This window comes from Oryx dammah, unplaced genomic scaffold (assembly GCF_014754425.2).
Source record: "Oryx dammah isolate SB20612 unplaced genomic scaffold, SCBI_Odam_1.1 HiC_scaffold_18, whole genome shotgun sequence".
NCBI classification, from domain to species: domain Eukaryota; kingdom Metazoa; phylum Chordata; class Mammalia; order Artiodactyla; family Bovidae; genus Oryx; species Oryx dammah.
Window position 1 is genome coordinate 93,640,162 of NW_024070202.1, and position 22,536 is coordinate 93,662,697.

Here is a 22,536-nt window from a genome sequence, read left to right on the forward strand (position 1 = left end):
CCTGAGAAGCATTTGGCCCAACCCCATAGAAACCTGAGGGATGAAGTGACTTGTCAGGTCCACTCCTCATAGCTGACAGACCTTGAATGAGAGAAAGAGCCATGTCCCAAGACACCAAGTCTAGCACCTTTTAAAGCACCAGAGCAGAGATTCCCTGTCTTTTTTAGATATGGCCTCAGCAGACAAGCAAGCTGGGAGCTTCTTACCTCTGCAGAGAGAGGTAATGAGTTGTCTAATCCTGTTTATGATGTTATTCGATCTTTAAAACAACTGTATGAGGTTGTCATCGGTGCTTTATAGGTGGAGAAGTTAAAAGTAATTGAAAGTAAGGAGCCAGGGTGGAGACATGCAGCCCCACCATTCAGACTGAAATGAGGACTGCCCTTTCGAACAGAAACAGTGGTGCATGGATAGCATTAAAGCTCTACTGTGAATAGGGTATTTCAAAACACAGTCATCTTCTCAATCCCATAACTGGGGACTGATGGAAACTATACTTTCATATTGGAGAAGGCGATGGCACCCCACTCCAGTACTCTTGCCTGGAAAATCCCATGGACGGAGGAGCCTGGTGGGCTGCAGTCCATGGGGTGGCGAAGAGTTAGACACGACTGAGCGACTTCCCTTTCACTTTTCACTTTCTTGCATTGGAGAAGGAAATGGCAACCCACTCTAATGTTCTTGCCTGGAGAATCCCAGGGACTGGGGAGCCTGGTGGACTGCCGTCTATGGGGTCGCACAGAGTCGGACATGACTGAAGCGACTTAGCAGCAGAATACTTTTATATATCTTCTGATTGACCTTTTGGGATATGAACATGAAATTATTGAAATAATTGTTACGCCTCTGAGAAGACTGTTGTTGTCTAAGAGGGGGTGAAAGCACGTACCTTTTCATAATGAAAAACAGATTCATGCTAGGTGTTCTTTTCCTTTCTGTGAAGCTACAGTGGCACCTGGTGGTTTCATTTGGTAACCACAGATTTTTTATTTTTTAGAAATACTTCCCTGAGCCCAGCCATGGACTTAACTAGCTAGTTTACTCCACATAGATCCTCAATACAGTGGTTTGTTTATCTAAACTAATGGCTTCTGTCCTCAGAGAGGACTAGTATTTATATGATTTATCTCTTTTTTTCAGGCTCAGTGAATTAATTGTAAGTACAGCATACTGGCATTTTAAGTACATAGTATTTTCTGTAAATAACATTTCAAGTCCCCCCCACCATGACTTTAAAATTGATATATATTGAAGAAAATTGAGGAAATACAGAAAAATACAGGAAAGAAAATAAAAATACCCTATTAAACTACTTGCATCTGTGCATGCTTGTGCTCATGCTCATTTGCTCAGTCGTGTCCGACTCTTTGCGACTCTATGGACCGTAGCTGACCAGGCTCCTCTGTCCATGGGATTCCCCAGGGAAGAATACTGGAGTGGATTGCCATGCCCTCCTCCAGGGAATTTTCCTGAGCCAGGGATCGAACCCATGTTGCTTACATCTCCTGCATTGGCAGGTGGGTTCTTTACCACTAGCACCGCCTGGGAAGCCCAGACTACTTGTATATAACCAATGTTAATATTTGGTTGCAGTTAACCATGTATCAGAGGGTAAAGCATCTGCCTACAATGTGGGAGACCCGGGTTCGATCCCTGGGTCAGGAAGATCCCCTGGAGGAGGAAATGGCAACCCACCCACTCCAGTAGTCTTGCTTGGAAAATCCCATGGACTGAGAAGCCTGGTAGGCTACAGTCCATAGGGTCGCAAAGAGTTGGGACACTACTGAGCGACTTCACTTTCACTTTCATATATATATATATATATTCACTCATACACACACATATTTAAGAAAATAAGGACTTTACATGTTTCCATTCACATAGCTGCACATAATATTGCACTACTTAATTTTTTTTTTAAATGATTGTTTCATATTATTGGGCATTTATTACAGTGTTCTTCCTATAACTCCAAAATGAACATCCTTGCTCATGAATCTTTGACCTTATCTCTGATTACTTCCTTAAGATAGATTCCTAGAAGTGGAGTTACTTGGCTAAGGTAGTCTTGATTCATATTTTTTCAGTTTTCTGTGTTTGAACTGAGTTCAGCCTCATTTGGAACTCTAACTACATATATGCTGCTGCTAGGTCGCTTCAGTCGTGTCTAACTCTGACCCCGTAGATGGCAGCCCACCAAGCTCCGCCGTCCCTGGGATTCTCCAGGCAAGAACACTGGAGCGGGTTGCCATTCCCTTCTCCAAACTACATGTATAATGGACATGAAATAAAGGCAAAGTTAGTGGCACATTAATTTCTAAATTCTCATTTTGTAAAAATATCTAGCTCTGCAATAGGCCATCTTTACCTATGTAATGAACAGTTTCCTCACCCCCTGGCATAGGAAGGCTTACAGTTTCTAAATTTCCAAAAGTCTATGTTCACATTCAATCCACTAAACTAGGAAAAAATTAAAATTAAATCCCAAATATAAGAGAAGGATGATGAACATATGACTGTATGGAAGTTAGGTGTGATCTTTGGAAGGAGGTTGCTAGCGAAGGCAGGGGGTATGGCATCAACAAGTATTGTAGGATGTTCAGCATCTGGGTGGTTGTTTTGAGCAATGGTATGAAAAATAGGTATGTAACATGATGCTTTAGGAGTGAAATATATTAGATCGTTTATATTTATTAATATCCTTTAAACTTTATGTGTACTTTATAACATATCATGTTATTACAATACATTTATAATTTCTAAATAAACATACATTGTATTTTGAAGTCAATGAGTATCAGAGCTAGAAGTTTCTTAGTATTTTGCCCAGTCTTACCCTCTTCTCATAAAGAAACAGGTGGAGTGGTGAAGTGTTATCCAAAGCAGAGGGTCAGAATTTACATGACCTGGCCATTTGCAAAGAAATAATTGACGTTTCCTTTTAGATCAAGCAAGTGAAATTATTAAGTTCTTTTGAAAAAAAGTTATTTATTTTAGGCTGCACTGGGTCTTTGTTGCTGCGCTCGGGCTTTCTTTAGTTTTGGCGAATTGGAGCTACTCTCTAGTTGCGGTGTGCAGGCTTCTCGTTGCAGTGGCTTCTCTAGTTGCAGAGTGCAGGCTCTAGACCTTTGGCTCAGTAGTTGCAGCTCCCAAGCTCTAGAGCACAGGCTCAGTAATTGTGGTGCATGGGCTTAATTGTCCCCTGGCATGTGGGATCTTTCCAGACCAGGGATTAAACCTGTGTCCCCTGCATTGGCAGGCAATTTCTTAACCACTGGACCACCAAGGAGTGTCTAAGTTAATTCTTAAAAGGTACTTCATTGCAAAATCCCTCAAATTTGGGTTTGATTTATATTCAGAAATACCTATACAAATATGTTCATATCACTTAAATTTATATGCTTGATCCTTTCATCTATCTCTATTATTTTCTCTCTTTTTTCTGTATTAGTTTCTAACCCAGATATTTACAGATATTCCAGAAGATTTTTGTGTTATTGTTTTCATTTTTGTTTCATTTATGTTCAGGTATTAAGGTCTCTAGAATTCCTTTTAGGCATTATTTAGCCAGTGATTTATGACCTCCTTAAAAAAGTCTTTGCTTTTACATTCACTGTCACTATTTAAAACCAACAATGCAATTAGCGTTATTGTTTCTCTATTCTAGATCAAATGTGAATGTATCATAAGGTATACATCCATTTTCCATGAGGTATTTATACAAAAGAAGGACCATGGATAAATGGTGGGTTGTTTTTTTGTTTGTTTTGTTTTTGCATTTTTTTCAATTTTCCTGGTTGTCACCCTTTCTGTAATGAGTGCTAGGTGACTTTTCTGTTTTTAAATTCAAATTCCTAGATTCCTCCTCAAAGCACAAATAGTTTGCTAAAGCTTCCCAGATGACTTTGAAATTTTCTTTTCTTTTCCTCCATACCTCCTCACATCACTTTTAAGAATAATAACTCTTATTATACCTAGATGTAGGTCCTTAATCTAGCAGGAACTTAATTGTTGGAAATTCATATGATAAAGTTATTCTAAAACAATGTGGGAAAAGAAGATGTAAGCTAATAATAGGATTTCATTTTCAGTTATGTGAACCATAATAAAGAAATTAAAAGAATCATTTACCAAGAAATTACTATTATTATGAATTTTCAATCACTAAGTATTATAACTTCACAAATATTTTTGCAAATAGGTTCAAATAACTGCAGGACTGACATGGTATGAAAAACCCAAGTTTGTAATATAGAAAAGGCAGACAGACTGGGCTTTGCCACTACAGCTTTAAGTGATCTTGAGCAAGTTTCCTGTAGGCTGTAGGAGTTTCATCTATAAAAGAAAGAGAGGTTAGAATTAGATGAGCATCAGCTTTCCTTAGGCTATAGAATTCTAGATTCATTATAAAACAGATAAGTTACTATTAATAATTTCAATTTCTTGCCTGAGGGAAGACAAAGACACAGAGAACTGCCCCTTTATAAAGGATTTAAATTTCCCAAAGGTGCAACTCTCTTTCTCCGAACTCACCCATGAGCCTTTCCACATGTACTTTTCCTTTCAGTAAACTTTTTTACTCTTTAAAAAAATAAACAATTTCAGTTTCTCAGTGAAGAGCTGGTTTTCAATTTGAAAGTAGTGTCATTACTTTGGGACTTTAATAAGCTGTTAAGGATCTTCCCTGGTGGTCCAGTGGCTAAGACTCCCAGTGCAGGGGGCCTGGGTTTGATTCCTGGTCAGGGAACTAGATCCCACATGCTGCGACTAAAGATCCTAAGTGCTGCAACTAGACCCAGCAGAACCAAATACATAAATATTTTTAAGCAAAAAAAAAAAACAAAAAAACTGTTGAGAAGGTTTAAGTTAGATTATATTTAACACTTTGCAGCATTTCTTTAAAGGCTCAGTCACTCCCCTTTAAGGCAGGAAACCTCAATGTTTTGTTGTTGGTTTTGCTTGTTTGAAGTAAGAATTACAATAGGACATAAGAAAGAGCTTCTCTACCACTAGGTCTGAAAGAATCTGAGAAAGTAAGAGGTCAAACCATACTTTCTTTTAGTAATTATGTCTGGAATTCCTTAAGTGCGATCAGAAGATGAATAGTAACTAAAGAGAGTGTTAGAATTCAGTGAGTACTGGAAATCTAGGTTTAAGCCCTGGTTGGGGCGCTTACTATGTGACCTTAGCCAAACCGCCTTCCTCTTTCTGAGTCTCAGGTTTTGCTTCTATGGATAACAGAATCGGACTAGAACAGTCAAGTCTCTTTCAGTGCTCAGATTCTTACCAATCTGATCTCAGTACGAAAGGAAGAAACACTCTGTTCTTCGTTTCCTCATGAGTTAATTATCCACTTAATTGGCATAAGCCTGGGTTTTTGTTTGGCTTGGCTCACTCAGCAGAGCTGTGGATGGATATTTGAGAACAGAACCCTTGTGCCTTAGAAATGCTCTGAAAGGACAGGATGTGATTGCTGAACTGAATCTCTAGACCAAGGGTGTATGCAAACAAATATTTATTTGTGAGAGTGGAACATGGGCAAATACTTTCTTTTTTAATTTTAGCTGGCTGGAAGTGAGTTAAGTTCTTGCTTTGAATACTGTTAAGTACCAGAAATGAGAGAATATAGCCAGCCAAGTGCTGCTGTTCACAAAATATATCCCCCCACAGAAGTTTGCATCTTACTTAATATGCTGAGTTCTTAAAAAAAGAAAGAAAGGTGACCTGCCTTAAATGAACATTAAAAAATCTTTAAGACCAGCAAATCTAGAGATTTCCCTGGTGTTCCAGTGGTTAAGACTCTGCCCTTTCACTGCAGGGGGTGTGGGTTTGATCCTTGGTCAGGAAAGTAAGACCCCACGTGCCACTCTGTGCAGCCAGAAAATAGAATAACAGAGCTTAAAAAAAAAAAAAAAGGACAGACAGACTGGCAAATCCAAATAGGTACTCACAGACCTAAAGGCTTTCTGGAAAAAAATAATTTGTTGGGTTGGAAGAAGGGAGAAGGCTTGGGCAAGGCTCTGACAAAGCAGACAAGCCTGGGTGAGCCACTGACCAGTATGTGTGCTTTCGATGCCCACTCCATGATGCCAGAAGTGGGACTTCTTACAGACATCAGGGAAGCATCATTAGAACGAAAGGAGAGCAAGGCCCTGGGCAGGTGAGACTGCCTTCAGGGGGGAACTAGGGCAGCTCTTAGGACTCTTGAGACTCAGCTCTCAGGAAAAGGCAGCCACAATCAACATTCTGTCACTCAAAACTTTTAAACTTTTAAGCCAACTGGAGAAGGTAAGCCACAGAATTATTGAATGATCAGAGCTAAAATGATCTTAAAGGTTATCTTAGTTCAACCTCTTACAGGGAAATTACTTACCTGAGATGATACAGCCAGGGTCAAAGCCATGACCCAGGTGTCCTGGTGCCTACTCCAGGGCTGCTTCTACAAGACCAGGCCGCTATTTCTGTACTCTATAAGGAATGCAAGTCTTTTATGCATATTAGAAGTCAGGATAAAGGAAGCTCACAATGGAAATATACTTACCTCTCCCATATGTTTTTTGTTTCACTGCTTCTTATTTTAAAAAATAAACATATAAAAGTCTGTCTCCTCTGTTAGCCACACAAGATGTAACATCTATAAAACCTGATCTGGTTTTTGGGCAAGCCAGATTAGCTAATGCACCTGAGTGAAAACTCCCACGGAAGTTTCTTTTAGAACAAAACAGGTGGTTTTCATGGGACTGGTTCTAAACACAATATTGAACATTTACTAGATGAAAGAGATTGTTTGTTATTATTATTTTGACCGCTGCATGTGGCTTGCATGATCTTGGTTCCCTGACCCAAGATAGAACCTGGGCCCCTGTAGTAAACATGCCAAGTCCTAACCACTGGACCACCAGGGAACATCCTGGGAGAACATTATTTCTAAACAATATTTCTGAAAAGTTTCCCTGCAACTTCTTGATCCTCAGTATTATTTGTTTTTAGGAGAGCCTAATATCCTTACACAGTGTTGGCTGTTCATCTCACAGTTGATGTATGTCTACCGTGCTTGCTTCAGATTCATTTGTGTATGTTGGGGGGTAATCTTCCACTCACCAGAAAGCAGTTGACTTCTGCTCATTCCTCACTTCTACATTCTCCTCTCACACTGAAAACATGAGGAACTTGAAAGGTGTTAGTTTGACCACCATATGTGTTAACTGATTCATGTAGCTTCTGATACCAATATGTATTTACGAGCCCCAGAATCCATAAAGACTCTTATTTTTGTCCCTGAAAGATGTTTCTGTGAGTAATTACCTGATTCTGATCTGACATCCATCTGGTTGGGGGCTCACAAGGTATCAAGAAACATTCAAGAGAAACAGCTGGTTCAAATTAACCATCTGCCATTTTTCCAACCATGCTAGAGAATTAAGTAATTTACTGCAATATAGTTTGATAAAGGATGGCAGAGGTTGATTTTTTTTTAATTAACTGTAATGAATGTCAGATCCATCCAATACTGTTTGAAATCTGCCAGAATAATTCTTGGCAATTACCGACATAGCTTACATAAATGCAAAGTATATGGGGGTAAAATTCTGTTTTCTCTTTTCTGATCCTAAAGCAGAAAGCTACACGAGAAATATTGCTCAAATGATATTCCTGTGTTCATATATCATCTTTCTAACCAGTACTTGCTCTTGGTACAGTCTTCCAGCTGTGTGTTTTCAGAGGAAGGATACTGCATGCCTTGAGGAGAAGGGAGGATGTGAGGAGTGGGACAGAAAGGAGGTAGCATTTCGTATGGAAGGCTTCACTTGAACTGACCAACTATGACTTCCAGACTCTGGGAAGGAAAGCCTTGTAGGTATTGAGATAATGATTGTTGTTGTTCAGTCACTAAGTCCTATTCAGCTCTTTGCAACCCCATGGATACCAGGCTTCCCTGTTCTTCACTGTCTCCCAGAGTTTGCTCAAATTCATGTCCATTGAGTCAGTTATGCTATCCAACCATCTGATCTTCTGCCACCCTCTTCTTTTGCCTTCAGTCTTTCCCAGCATCAGAGTCTTTTCCAGTTGATTCTTCGTATCAGGTGGCCAAAGTAAGTACTAGAGCTTCAGCTTCAACATCAGTCTTTCCAGTGAATATTCATGGTTGATTTCCTTTAGGATTGACTGGTTTGATCTCCTTGCCATCCAATGGACTCTCAAGAGTCTTCTCTGGCACTACAATTCAATAGCATCAGTTTTTTGGCACTCAGCCTTCTTTATGGTCCAGTCCTCACATCTGTACATGACTATGGGAAAAACCTTAGCTTTAACTATATGGATCTTTGTTGGCAAAGTGATGTCTCTGCTTCTTTAATATGCTAAGTTTGTCATAGCTTTTCTTCCAAGGAGCAAGCATCAATTTCATGGCCTCAGTCACTGTCAACAGTGATTTTGGAGCCCAAGAAAATAAAGTCTGACACTGTTTCCACTTTTCCCCCTTCTATTTGTCAAGAAGTGATGGGACTGGATGCCATGATCTTAGTTTTTTGAATATTGACTTTCAAGCCAGCTTTTCATCCTTCTCTTTCACCCTCATCAAGAGGCTCTCTAGTTCCTCTTCACTTTCTGCCATTAGAGTGGTATCATCTGCATATCTGATGATACCAGCCTGTGATTCATCCTGGCAATCTTGATTCCAGCCTATGATTCATCCAGCCCAGCATTTCACATGATGTACTGTTCATATAAATTAAATAAAAGAGATGACAATATCTGGCCTTGTCATACTCTTTTCCCAGTTTTCAGCTAGTCAGTTGTTCCATGTATGGTTCTAACTGTTGCTTCTTGATCTTCATACAGGTTTCTCAGGAGACAGGTAAGGTGGTTTGGTATCCCATCACAGTTTGTTGTGATCCGCACAGTCAAAGGATTTAGCATAGTCAATGAAGCAGAAGTAGATGTTTTTCTGGAATTCCCTTGCTTTTTCTATGTTGCAGTGGATGTTGGCAATTTGAGCTCTGGTATCTCTACCTTTTCTAAACCCAGTTTGTACATCTAGACGTTCTGGTTCACATACTGCTGAAGCCTAGCTTGAAGGATTTTGAGCATAACCTTACTAGCATTCAAAATGAAAGCAATTGTACGATAGTTTGAACATTTTTTGGCATTGCCCTTTAGGATTGAAATGAAAACTGACCTTTTCCAGTCTTGTGACCATTGATGAGTTTTTCAAATTTGCTGACATATTGAGTGCAGCACTTTAACAGTGCTGCAAATCTTTAGGATTTGAAATAGCTCAGGTGGAATTCTGTCACTTCCACTTACTTTGTTCGTACTAATGCTTCCTAAGGCCCACTTGACTTTACACTCCAGGATGTCTGGCTCTAGGCACACCATTGTGGTTATCCAGGTAATTAAGACCTTTTTTGTGTAGTTCTTCTGTGTTTTTTGACCACCTCTTCTTAATTCCTTTTGCTTCTGTTAGGTCCTTACCATTTATTTCCTTTTATCGTGCTCATCTTTGTATGAAATGCTCCCTTGATAGCTCAAATTTTCTTGAAGAGCTCTCTAGTCTTTCCCATTCTGTTGTTTTCCTCTACGTCTTTGCATTATTCATTTAAGAATGTCTTCTTATCTCTCCTTGCTAATCTCTGGAACTCTGTATTCAGATAGGTATATCTTTCCCTTTCTCCCTTGCTTTTCGCTTCTCTTCTTTCTTCAGCTATTTGTAAAGCCTCCTTAGACAACCACTTTGCCTTCTTGAATTTCTTTTTCTTTGGGACAGTTTTGGTCACTGCCTCCTGTACAGTGTTTCAAACCTCTGTCTATAGTTCTTTGGGCACTTTTTCTACCAGATCCAACCCCTGAATCTATTCATCACCTCTACTGTATAATCACAAGGGATTTGATTTAGATCATACCTGAATGGCCCGTTGGTTTTTCCCTACTTTCTTCAATTTAAGCCTGAATTTTGCAGAAAGGAGCTGATGATCTGAGCCACAGTCAGCTCAAGGTCTTGTTTTTGCTTACTGTATAGAGCTTCTCCATCTTCAGCTGCGAAGAATATAATCAATCTGATTTCCGTGTTGACCATCTGGTGATGTCCCTGTGTAGAGTCATCTCTTGTGTTGTTGGAAGAGGATATTTGCTATGGCCAGTGTGTTCTCTTGACAAAACTGTGTTAGCCTTTCCCCTGCTTCATTTTGTACTCCAAGGCCAAAAGCTTGCCTATTACTCCAGATACTGCTTGACTTCCTACTTTTGTATTCCAATCCCCTGTGATGAAAAGGACATCTTTCTTTTGGTATTAGTTCTAGAAGGTCTTGTAGGTCTTTACAGAACCATTCAACTTCAGTTTCTTCAGCATTAGTGGTTATGGCATAGATTTAGATTACTGTGATGTTGAATGGTTTACTTTGGAAACGAACCAAGATCATTCTGTCATTTTTGAGATTGCACCCAAGTACTGCATTTTGGACTCTCTTGTCGACTATGAGGACTGCTCTATTTCTTTGAAGGGATTCTCGCCCACAGTAGTAGATGTAATGGTCATCCAAATTAAATTCGTCCATTCCTGTCCATTTTAGTTCACTGATTCCTAAAATGTCGATGTTCACTCTCGCTGTCTCCTGCTTGACCATATCCAATTTACCTTGATTCATGGTCCTAACATTCCATGTTCCTATGCATATTGTTCTTTACAGCATCAGACTTTACTTTCACCACCAGACACATCCACAACTAAGGGTCGTTTCCGTTTTGGCCCAGATGCTTCATTCTTTCTGGAGCTATTAGTAATTGCTCTCTGCTCTTCCCCTTACCATGTTGGACACCTAACCTGGGGGTCTCATCTTCCCAGGTCTCATATCTTTTTGCCTTTTCATACTGTTCATGGGATTCTCACCACAAGAATACTGGAGTGGCTTGCCATTCCCTTCTCCGTTGGACCATGTTTTGTCAGAACTCTCCAATGTGACCCATTTGTCTTGGGTGGCCCTGCATGGGCATGGCTCATAGCTTCATTGAGTTATGCAAGCCCCTTCACCACAACAAGGCTATGATCCGTGAAGGGTTGCGATAATGCTCTCTCAGTGTTAGTTGCTCAGTTGTGTTTGACTTTGCAACCCCATGAACTGTAGCCTGCCAGGCTCGACTGCCCATGAATTCTCCAGGCAAGAATACTGGAGTGGGTTGCCATACCCTTCTCGAGGGGATCTTCCCGACCCAGGGAGTGAACCTGGATCTCCTGCATTGCAGGCAGATTCTTTACCATCTGAGCACCAGGGAAGCCCCATGAGATAATAGACATGCCTTATTACAGGAAGCTGGAGACAACAACCAATTCTGCTGGAGAAACCTCTTTTCCTGCATCAATCTCCTGAGGCTGCTCAATAAACTGACCAAATGGAAGCATTCGAGAACCATGGTGAGTAGGACTTAAGATCATGGTGTCCACTAACTGGATTTTTTAAATTTTTAATAAATATGGACTTCCTGCTTTGTGAGCTCTATAGACAGACACTGAATGCTCCGTAAGACTTGGAACCTCCTAATTCTAGGCACTTACTTTATAATTATTTCCCAATCCATTTCTTTTCGGGGAACCGAATATGGACCCTCCCTCAGGGCAGCTCTGGTAAGGAAGTTAGCATTGTTTTTTGGATTATAGTCACGCATTATAGTCATGATAGGTCTAAGATTACTCACTGCAGCATTATTTGTAATCATCAAAGATTGGAAGCAACATAAATGTTCATTAATACCAACTGTTTAAATAATTTATGATACATCATTATAGTAGAATGTAAATACAACTATTAAAAAGAATGAGACAGTTCTATACTGCTTTGGAATAATTTTCAAGTTATATTGTTAAGTAAAAATCAAGGTATGGCACAATGTGAGAGGGTATGTCTTTGCTATCATTTTTGTTAATAAAAGTAATGCACACATATATACAATCACCTCCAGAAGATACACTGGTTACTGTAGAAATGGCATGTGTGGCTGACAAAATTTTTTGACCCTTTGAATATTAGATATTTTGAATTGTGAAATGTAAATGGAGTGCTTCCTTTCTTTTCTTAAAGAGTAAGTCTAAATGGAGCCTGGACTATAGATTTCCCAAAGCTCCCCACGGTAGTCTGAGGTTAGCCAGGTTCGGCTTAATTTATCTGTGAGTTGGAAATTCCAGGAAACATTAGATCCTTATCTATCTTCTTCATCCTTACCCCTCTTTAAATGGACAGATGCTGGTAGTATTTAAATCTGCTCCAATCTTAAAGCGGGCCCTCAAGGTCAAACAGGCCATGCTGCAACTTTATGTGCTGAAGCTGCTGAAAATACAGACCAAGTACCTGGGGCGCCAGTGGAGGAAAAGCAACATGAAAACCATGTCAGCCATTTATCAGAAAGTCCGCCACCGCATGAATGATGACTGGGCTTACGGGAACGGTGAGTATTCTCAGAGCTCTCGGCCTCTGGGAGTGGCCTGGGGCTTAAACAAAGCTAATTAGACTTCTCTGCTCTTTTTGTATGAACTGTTAACATATTTTAGATGAGAAAATATGTGACTATAGTCAGGTGCTGCTATAACAAACAGTAAGGCACTGCCATGTACCCTATTCCATGTAAGCTATGGTAACTCATTATTATAAAACAAGTCACTTGAGGGATAATTACTCCTTTTCAAAACATTCCTTTAAGTGACAGGTTTCTCTGAGAGGTTTTTAAGATTAAAAAACTCTTTGCGACCCCAAGGACTGTAGCCCACCAGGTTCCTCTATCCATGGAATTCTCCAGGCAAGAATACTGGAGTGAATTGCCGTTTCCTTCTCCTGGGGCTCTTCCTGACCCAGCGATTGAACATGGGTCTCCTGCGTTGCATGTCTGAGCCACCAGGGAAGCCATAAAATTAAAATAACCTTTAATTATTACAAAGCAGTTAGAAAATACAAGGAAGCAAACACTTTATGTATTATCATATTTATGCCACATTTGTACCACCCAAAGACTGAAATAGAGATCTTATCATATATTCTTACAGATTTTTTTCTTCTACCTATATGTATAGGTTTTATTTAAATGAAAGCAAATTTTATATGCTATTTTATAATCTTCTTTTTAGTTAACATTATTTCTACCTTTCCATATCAATATATGTTCATTTTATCTAATAATCAAGTCCATGTTCAGAATTTCCCAGTTGCCCCAAAATGTTCTTTAAAGCCTTTTTTTTCCAAGTCATAATCTAGCCCAGGACCACAGTTTCATCTGATTGTTATGTCCATTTATTTGTTGTGAATCTAGCAGGGTTTTGTTTTTTTTCCATAACACTGACAAAATTGAAGAACTAGACCAGCTCTTCTACAGAATATCCACCTTCTGGACTTGTCTGCTTGCTTCTTTGTGGTTTCATTTACCTTGTTTCTCTATCTCTGGCATTATCTGTAGACTAAAAGGTAGATCTAAAGGTTTGATTAATTCAACTTAAATCTTTTTAGCTAGTCTAGGTAATGTGTTATACTACAGTGAACTGTATATTGTATCACATATCACATATTGTGTCAGGAGACATTATATTTTTGATTGACCTACCAAGATATTATAGGCTCACCAGAGTTGGAAGAATTTATTTTGAAGAGCTGTAGTGGGATTTGGCCATCATTTGCATAATTGTGTTTAAGAGTTATTGGTTAGATGACTAATGATTTGTCTTTGCTGGGATTTGTCACCTGCCTGAAGATAGAGGATGGGGCTTCCCAGTGGCTTAGATGGTAAAGCGTCTGCCTGCATTGTGGAAGGCCCAGGTTTGATCCCTGAGTCAGGAAGATCCCCTGGAGAAGGAAATGGCAACCCACTCCAGTATTCTTGCCTGGAAAATTCCATGGATGGAGGACCCTGGTAGGGTACAGTCCATGGGGTCGAAAAGGGTCGGACACGACTGAGCGACTCCCTTTCTTTTGAATATAGAGGAGGCTGCAGTGAATAGAGGGCAGGGAACTAAGGGAACATGTGATTGGCAGATAGTAAGCCAGAATGCAGCTTCTCTAAGACCGAAGCACAGTTACCTGCTCAAGTTCTTGTGAGGTGAAAAAGTAAAAGTGAAGTAGCTCAGTCGTGTCTCACTCTTTGAGACCCCATGGACTGTAGCCTGCCAGGTTCCGCTGTCCATAGGGATCCTACTGGAGTAGGTTGCCGTTTCCTTCTCCAAGGGATCTTCCCAACCCGGGGATTGCATTGCAGGCAGACTCTACCCAGGGAAGCCTAATGCCTAAGTTCTTCTAGGTTTTTAAAACATGGGCATGTTTTATCTTGCAAATGGCAATCTGTCACTGCTGCCATCATTAGCCCAAACCCAAGCTGCACCTGTTGAGTGCGAGACGTTAAAAAATCTGGGAAATACATACCTCTGGCCCTAAAATAAGTGTCTAAATGGGGTAAATAGAAGCAAAGCAGATTGTTTTCTGTTTTAACTTTCTTGGAAGGCTTCACCTCATAATATTAACATAAGCTGCATATGGATTTATCATGCGCAGGGTGAGGGGGAGGTGGATCCAGGGAGTCGGGAAAGTCTTTAGTAGTTAGTCCATGCTGATTCTCCTTGTGCCCCTTCCTGCCTCTTACCATTCCTTGAAAACTGTGATTTCTTTCAAATGGGTAACTTCCATTCCCAAGGAAAGTTCAATAGAGGGAACTGAGTTACTATTTTGGGAAAATATAATATATATAATTAGTAACAGAGTGAAATAATGAAAAGGAAATACAATAAAAAGAGGTTTATTTCCCTCAGGGCCCTCATTTCCCTCTCAGTGGTTATCACTGTTAGCCAGTTTCTAGATGCTTCCAAAAATAGTCTCTACATGTCTAAGCATATGTACATGGGCATGTATTTTTTAAACCTGACTGGCAGCATGTTATGTACTGACTTTGTACATTGCTCTTTGCAAAAAAGGGAACTCAGCTGTTCCATTGTTGGTGTCCCATAGACCATGCTCTGTGCTAAGATGAGGAGTGTCCTGAGTTGTATACATCTTTTTCTTTCTAATCTTCCCAACACAGACATTGATGCCAGGCCATGGGACTTCCAAGCGGAAGAATGCACCTTGAGGGCCAACATTGAAGCTTTTAACAGCCGCCGGTATGACAGACCCCAGGACTCTGAGTTTTCACCTGTGGATAATTGCTTGCAGAGTGTGCTGGGGCAGAGGTTGGATCTGCCTGAGGATTTCCACTATTCCTATGAGCTCTGGCTGGAGAGGGAGGTGTTTTCACAGCCCATCTGTTGGGAGGAGCTGCTCCAGAGCCACTGACTGAGCTCTTGTCAGCAAGCATCTGATAGGTGGGGGTTGGCTCCAATGCATGGTGCTCTGCCACCCCGCCTTTGTTTCCAGCCCTGGGAGCGCTCGTTCAGGGTGGAGCTGGCCTGGCCTTGGCCACCCAGCGTGGTTCAGGGCTCATCTGGGGACAGTTAGACCTGGAGACAGTAGAAGGCTGGGACCTTGGGGGATTAAAAAAAAATTGATTTCCTTGCCCTGGGGTCACTTGGGTGCCCTTGAAATCGCCTGCTGGATCAGTCCTGGCCAGGCTCTTATGTGGGACCGCTCCCTCCTTTAGTCTTGCCTAGAACCGGGCTAGCCTCTACTGGCCCCAAGAGTGGGAATAAGTTTATTATGGCATTTGACTTACAGCATTCATCATAGGTAATAGGAACTGCAGGTCATAATAGAGAGGACGTTTTCTTCTTGCTCACCCTGGATTACCAGAGGATTTGCAAACCTAACATTAAAATTAAGTCTGTATTTTAAAAGTTAACATTTTGACACCTCTTTCTAAAATTCGCTCTAAGATGATTTTTAGAGTACCTGCATCTTCTCTGTGAAGGATGATGATTTACTGTTACATAAATACTGCATGTTAGAGAAAAGTATATCATTTAAAGTGTTTTTTCTTTATTCCTTAAGAGATCTATGTTCAATGTGAAATTTCTTTGTGTACTCTATGTACGGCATGGAGTGATCTGCCACAAACCAATATGAAACAGTCAGGCCTCCTCCAAGGATGTTTCACGTGTTTCTGAAACCACTTCAGTCTTAAAATGACTGAGTACATTGCAGAAAATTATCCTTTTCACCCAGTTCATTTTTAAATGACAAATTAACTATAGGAGGTTTTATTTATTGAGATGACATGTCCATTAGTGCTCATGATTGATTTATTTTTTAATGAAATAGAACACCAAGAGCATCACAGCTTACCATTTTTATTTTTCTGCTATATTGATTAGTGATTTTGACCCCCCCCCTTTTTACTGCTACCATTTTCAAAGTATCCTGTGGATATTTAGCAATTCTGTTTCTACCTAAAAGTATTACACATTTCTTTGAAAGTGTAAGGGTTCATGTACCAACCTCTTTAAACTTCTCTCTCTTACAGCAGAATCACATGCTTCCCAACTGAAACAGTTTTTAGGAAAGTTTCTGATTCAGTCAGGATCATCTTATTTCTCTTCTGTCCTCAAAGTTATGGCATCTGTAGTTTCAAGCTTTTTTACTTTAAATGCCGCCTCCTTGCAGCAAGGACACTACTGAATCTTTTTTGTGATAGCACCAGGCCTCTTTTATGGTGCCAGGAGGTCTAGTCAAAATCAGCTTATTTACTCCACCCTTTGTCAACCACAGTCTCTCCCGGAAGTCATGTTAGAGTTGCTAATAATTTCCAAAAAAACTAAACCAAAACTCTAATCATAGCTTGGATTTTACCTCCTTGTGCTGTAGAGTAGCAGGATTTCTTTTTTCTTTTTTTTCTGGTGAGATCATGAAGAATGTTAAGTATGTAATGGATGAAACTTAAAATAGTCTGTAAATTTTGCCTGAGTAGCACAGCAGTCCTCATTGCAATTAAAATTTACTGAGTATATCATTATTGAACTCTGTTTTATGATTTTAATGTTATTTAAGTGAAAAGACAACTTTTAAGGAAAGAGCAATTATCAATCTATTTATTTTGAATACACAGTATATACTATTTAATCAAGAACAGAGGTTAAAATATGCACATGAATGCTTTCTAAGGCATAGATGTATACTAAACTTTAACATTTCATACTCTCTTTAAATAAATCGTCTCTAAGGGAAGATTAATTCTCAGTGCAGATGGGAAAACTGAGGCACCAAGGATATGTGATTAGTTTCAAATCACATCATTTTTCTACTGACTTGCTGGGATTAGCATTCAGGTACTGAAAGCCAGTCCCATACATTACAGTAATTGATTTGAATCTCCCAATTTGAGAATACATGTGTGTGGTTAGGAATAAATTCAGAACAATCAATGATGATTACTGTTACAACATGGAAGAACATTATTTCAGTGATTTATAAAGTAGAAGATTTTTATTTGTGAATGTTTCAGTAAAGTTTCTGTTGATTGTTCATAACACTATATATCTACTGAAGCACTTTAATAAAAAGAGAATTGAACTGGAGTTAGAAATTGGTCTTTGACTTCTTCAACACAAGAGAATCTTAAAGACATTAGATCTAGAAAGGAAAGTTAAAATTAAAGGGATGCCTACTACTACTAAGTCATTTCAGTCGTGTCTGACTCTGTGTGACCCCATAGACGGCAGCCCACCAGGCTCCCACCATCCCTGGGATTCTCCAGGCAAGAACACTGGAGTGGGTTGCCATTTCCTTCTCCAATGCATAAAAGTGAAAGTGAAGTCGCTCAATCGTGTCCGACTCCTAGCAACCCCACGGACTGCAGCCTACCAGACTCCTCCATCCATGGGATTTTCCAGGCACGAGGCGGGTAGACTAATATAAACAACTGCAAAATCTCAGTGACTTCTGACAAACCTTTTTCTCTTGTTATTGGTCCTGGCAGGTAGCTGCTACTCTGCTCAACTCAGGTTAAATTTCTGGATTAGCTCTACTCCAGATGCTGTCTTATTCTGGCACTAGGCTAATGGAATAGGCCCTACCTGGAACATGCTGTTCTCATAGTAAAGGACAGGAGCAAAAGACTGAACCATACCATGCAAGCACATTTAAACCTCCTGCTTGGCTGTGGCACAGGTCAAATTGCTCATAGTGAAAGTGTTAGTCGTTCAGTCGTGTCTGACTCTCTGCAACCCCATGGACTGTAGCTCACCAGTCTCCTCTGTCCATGGAATCTCCAAGCAAGAATACTGGAGTGGCTTGCCATTCCCTCCTCCACAGGATCTTCCCAACCCAGGGATCAAACCCAGGTCTCCTGCATGGCAGGCAGATTCTTTACCATCTGAGCCACCAGAGAAGCCCAAATTGCTCATATTCTACTGGCAAAAAGCAATTGAGGTGGATGAGCCTAAGGTTGGACCAGAGAAGCGTACTACCTATAGGGAGGCAGTTTCAGCCAGACATACAGGTAGACAGTGAGTCACAGCAGCTTTCCAGGTTGCCCTTGAGATTGGTGGTGGGACTTTCTGAGATGCTTTTTTTTTTTTTTTTTAATGAGTACACTGTTTGCCTTGCAGGATCTCAGTTCCCCAACCAGGGATTGAAACCAGGGCATGGAAGTGAAAGCCAGGAGTTGTAACCACTAGACAACCAGGGAACTCCCTAGAGATTCTTCTTGAGGATATCAACAGCTTTCCAATGAATAGTTCAAACCACCCATTTCAGTGTTTTTTGCTGATATGTTCAGTGTAGCTTTCTTGACCTTCCTTGTTCAGGAAGATCCCCAGCTCTTCCACCTGAAAAGTATTAATCGTCGTCGTATAAAGACCAGTGTTCTGTGCTTTCTATTTTCCCTCCAAGTAGAATTCTTTTTTCTCTAGTCCTTCTTGAGATGACCCATATTTACAATAAAAATAGCTGAGATTAAGAATGTCCTTGTGACAAATTCCCTGGCAGTCCACTGGTTAAGACCCAATGCTTTCACTGCCAGGGCCTGGGTTCAATCCCTGGTCAGGGAACTAAGATCCCACAAGATGCATGGCACAGCCAAGAAAAAAAAGAATCCACCTGTTATCTGGGGACAAAATGACACTGGTTTATACAACAATCAAACTCATGACTTTGCTGTCATTGGATGCTATAGTTGATAAGCTCTGTAGCCACCTAAATATCCTTATTTACAACTTTGCCATATTCACAGGTTCCAGGAATGAAGACATGGACATACCTTTTAGAGGGTCACCATTCAACCCACTGAAACTCATTAGACACTAACAAATAGCAATATTGGTTCATTTACTCTATCAGTATTAGAGGTATAATGCAAGATCCAGGGAAGTTACTTTTATTTAGAAAATACTTGCAGCTATTGATGGAGTCAAAAGAGATTCAAGTAAAGAAAATTTTAGCCTCAGGTAGAGGATATGACATGAGGGAACATGTGTAAAACTGAAGAATACATTTATGTGTTGGTATTTTTATTAAGAAGGTATGTGTAAAAAATTCAAATAATTTTCAGAGTACACAGTGAAAAATGTAATCTCCCAACCCAGATCTCATCTTGTTCCCCAGAATTAATCACTGTCAGTTTTTTTTTTTCTATTTTTTATTCTTTCAGAAAATTCCATATCCACCTCCTTGTCATCGACATTTTTTTTTTTTTACAGATAGGAGCACAATGTACTGTTCTATTCTTTCTCTTATTTATCCTGGAGATCTGTTTTTCTATATCAGTATTCTCTTGTATGGTTAAATTTAATATATCAAATAATTAAATAATTCTTCCTTAACTCTGCTTTCTGGCATTTTCCAGCTGAGAAATGTTAGGGCCAGTGCTTAAGACTCCCAAGCTTGCATTACAGGGAACACAGGTGCAACCTCTGGTCCCTAAGATCTGCACCTAAGATGTGGTGCAGCCAAAAAGAAAAGAGGTTAACTTTAAAAAGAAATGTTAGAAGAAAAGGTATAGACAGGAAGGTCAGGCTGTGTGCATGTGTGTATGTTGTGGTGGGGATGAGGTTAAGAGATTCACTCAGTTCTCACAGCAATAGGCCAAAGCTAGCTGAAATACAATTTCCTACCAGTAGTTCTTCTGGCCAGACTCTCAGCTCCTGTAAGCTGAATGAGATTGTGTCTAAGTGGGCTGTGGGAGATGCGTAGCCTGGTTGCTCCTTTAGTAGTTAGACTTAAATTTAAAAAAGCAAGATTTAAAATTTTTACTTTTATTTTATGGAAAAGAAAATAACCAAAGCCTTTCAAAGGAACTGCAAGAGTACAAAAGTCATCCCACCTCTGCCCAAAAACCTTTGGTGACAGTGACTTTCTTACTAAATAAGACAGCACCATCTGTCCCCTTGCCTCCAAATGGAAACATTACTTTGAATATTCTGTAACTTTTTGTTCAAATGCTTCATGGAGCTAGCAGGACAAAGATCCTCCATGTGGATGCCTGTGAAAATATGTCTTTGCTGCAAGATGTGAGATAATTTACCCAGAAAGGCCATACAGCATAAGGGCTCAAATTGATGGTACAGCACCCAACTTGGTGAGTTGGAATATCCAGGCTCTGCCTCCATGAGCTGTGTGCTAAGTGACAAGTTATTTTGTCTCTCTATGCCTCAGATTAGTAGTAGTGTTAGTCGCTCAGTCATGTCCGACTCTTTGTGACCCCATGGACTGGAACGTGCCAGGTTCCTCTGTCCACGGAGTTCTCCAAGCAAGAATACTGAAGTGGATTACCATTTCCTTCTCCAGTGCCTCCAATTCCCCATCTATAAATGGGGGTAATAATACTACCCACTTTCACCAGAATTATAAGGATTCAGTTCAGTCAGCACACCAGGCCTCCCTGTCCAACAGCTCCTGGAGCCCACCCAAACTCATGTCCATTGAGTCAGTGATGCCATCCAACCAACTCATCCTCTGTTGTCCCCTTCTCCTCCTGCCCTCAATCTTTCCCAGCATCAGAGTCTTTTCAAGTGAGTCAGCTCTTTGCATCAGGTGGCCAAAGGATTGGAGCTTCAGCTTCAACATCAGCCCTTCCAATGAACACCCAGGACCGATCTTCTTTAGAATGGACTTGTTGGATCTCCTTGCAGTCCAAGGGACTCTCAAGAGTCTTTTCCAACACCACAGTTCAAAAGCATCAATTCTTCAGCGCTCAGCTTTCTTTATAGTCCAACTTTCACATCCATACATGACTACTGGAAAAACCATAGCCTTGACTAGATGGACCTTTGTCAGCAAAGTAATGTCTCTGCTTTTTAATATGCTGTCTAGGTTGGTCATAACTTTCCTTTATAAGGATTAAATGTATCAATATAGTGGTGCTTAGAATAATGCTTGTTAAACATGAGTATTCAATAATTGCTGGTTATTCCCACCCTATTAAAGAATCCTCCACCAGGAATAGCATTTAAATTTAAATTCTCTAGTTCAGGGGTTAGCAAACTATAGCCCAAATTTGGCCCACCGGCAGTTTTATACAACCTGTGAGCTAAGAATAGTTTTTACATTCTTAAATGCTTAGGTAGGGGGGAGTGGAATCCATAGAAGAAAAATATGTCACATGAAAATTCTGGGACACTAAATTTTAGTTTCCATAATTGTATTGGAACACAGTCATGCTCATTTGTTCATGTGTTGTCTATAAATGCTTTCATTCTACATCAGCAGAATTGAGTAGATGGAAAAAGAGGATACAAGGCCTGAAAAGCCTAAAACATTTACTTTCTGAGTTTGCCAATCTCTGCCCTAGATAATTTCCTGAGTCTGCCCCACCTGGTCTTACTGCACGCCAAGGTTCTCACTGTTGGGACCCTAGTGCTTGAGATTATCTACAAAGAATTTTATTTTTTCTACAACTTCCTCTTCAAAACTCAGGCTACAATGGATGAAATGAATGCAGTGCTATACTGTTGAACTTAATGAGATAAAAAGAAAAAGGGAAGGAAGGGGAGGAGGGAGGGAGGAAGGAAGGAAGAAACCACCAGAGTAGAAAGGAAGAAATAGAAATTTTTAAATGTAACTTCTAAGATAGTGACAGAATATTCTAAGTTTGAATATTCTAAGAATGCACACTTTATTTCTGGCAATTTTTTTTAAGAACAGCACAGTTAATGTTACTATTTATAAAGAAGACATAAGGATGTGTATTCATAAACAGATAAAATTAACTAGTACTTTTCTAATGTGAGTTTGAATAGTTATCTAAATTTAACATCATCTTCCAGTTTACACTGGAAGATTTGTTCAGTTCTTGTAGAACAAATGGATCTTAAGTCTTGAACATTAAGTGATTCTTAAGTGGACTGGTATTTAAGAAAAATGCTTATGTTGTCAATGACAGTTTCCTTTGACTCTGCAACCTGTGCTCTTTGTTGTAAGGAAGTCTGCCTTTCAGCCCCACACCTCAGCAGCCCTCCTCACCTCCTGCAGGTCAGTGCTAAGGCTTTCTCCAGTGCAAAGACTGATGACTCTTTCGGTCAGTGGAAAATGGTGCTGCCATTGAAGTTGTACCGGTTGTCACTAGACCACCCATGTTATGTTCCACCTGTCCACTTTCATGCTTTCTTGTGCTTTATATGTTTGTTTTTTTTTTTTCAGACCTCCAATC

The 22,536-nt window shown here is 40.0% G+C and overlaps 1 protein-coding gene across 1 annotated transcript in view; it reads left to right on the plus strand.

Moving 5' to 3' along the window:
• The window catches only part of STRIP2 (striatin interacting protein 2), a 46,919-nt gene extending 29,452 nt beyond the window's left edge, over positions 1–17,467 (plus strand). Inside the window, exons 19-21 of the mRNA XM_040259618.1 lie at positions 11,303–11,407; positions 12,231–12,435; positions 15,043–17,467. Of these exons, the coding sequence (XP_040115552.1) occupies positions 11,303–11,407; positions 12,231–12,435; positions 15,043–15,293 (561 nt within the window). The 3' untranslated portion in view covers positions 15,294–17,467. The remainder of the gene's footprint in view (positions 1–11,302; positions 11,408–12,230; positions 12,436–15,042) is intronic.
• Positions 17,468–22,536: the final 5,069 nt, after the last annotated feature.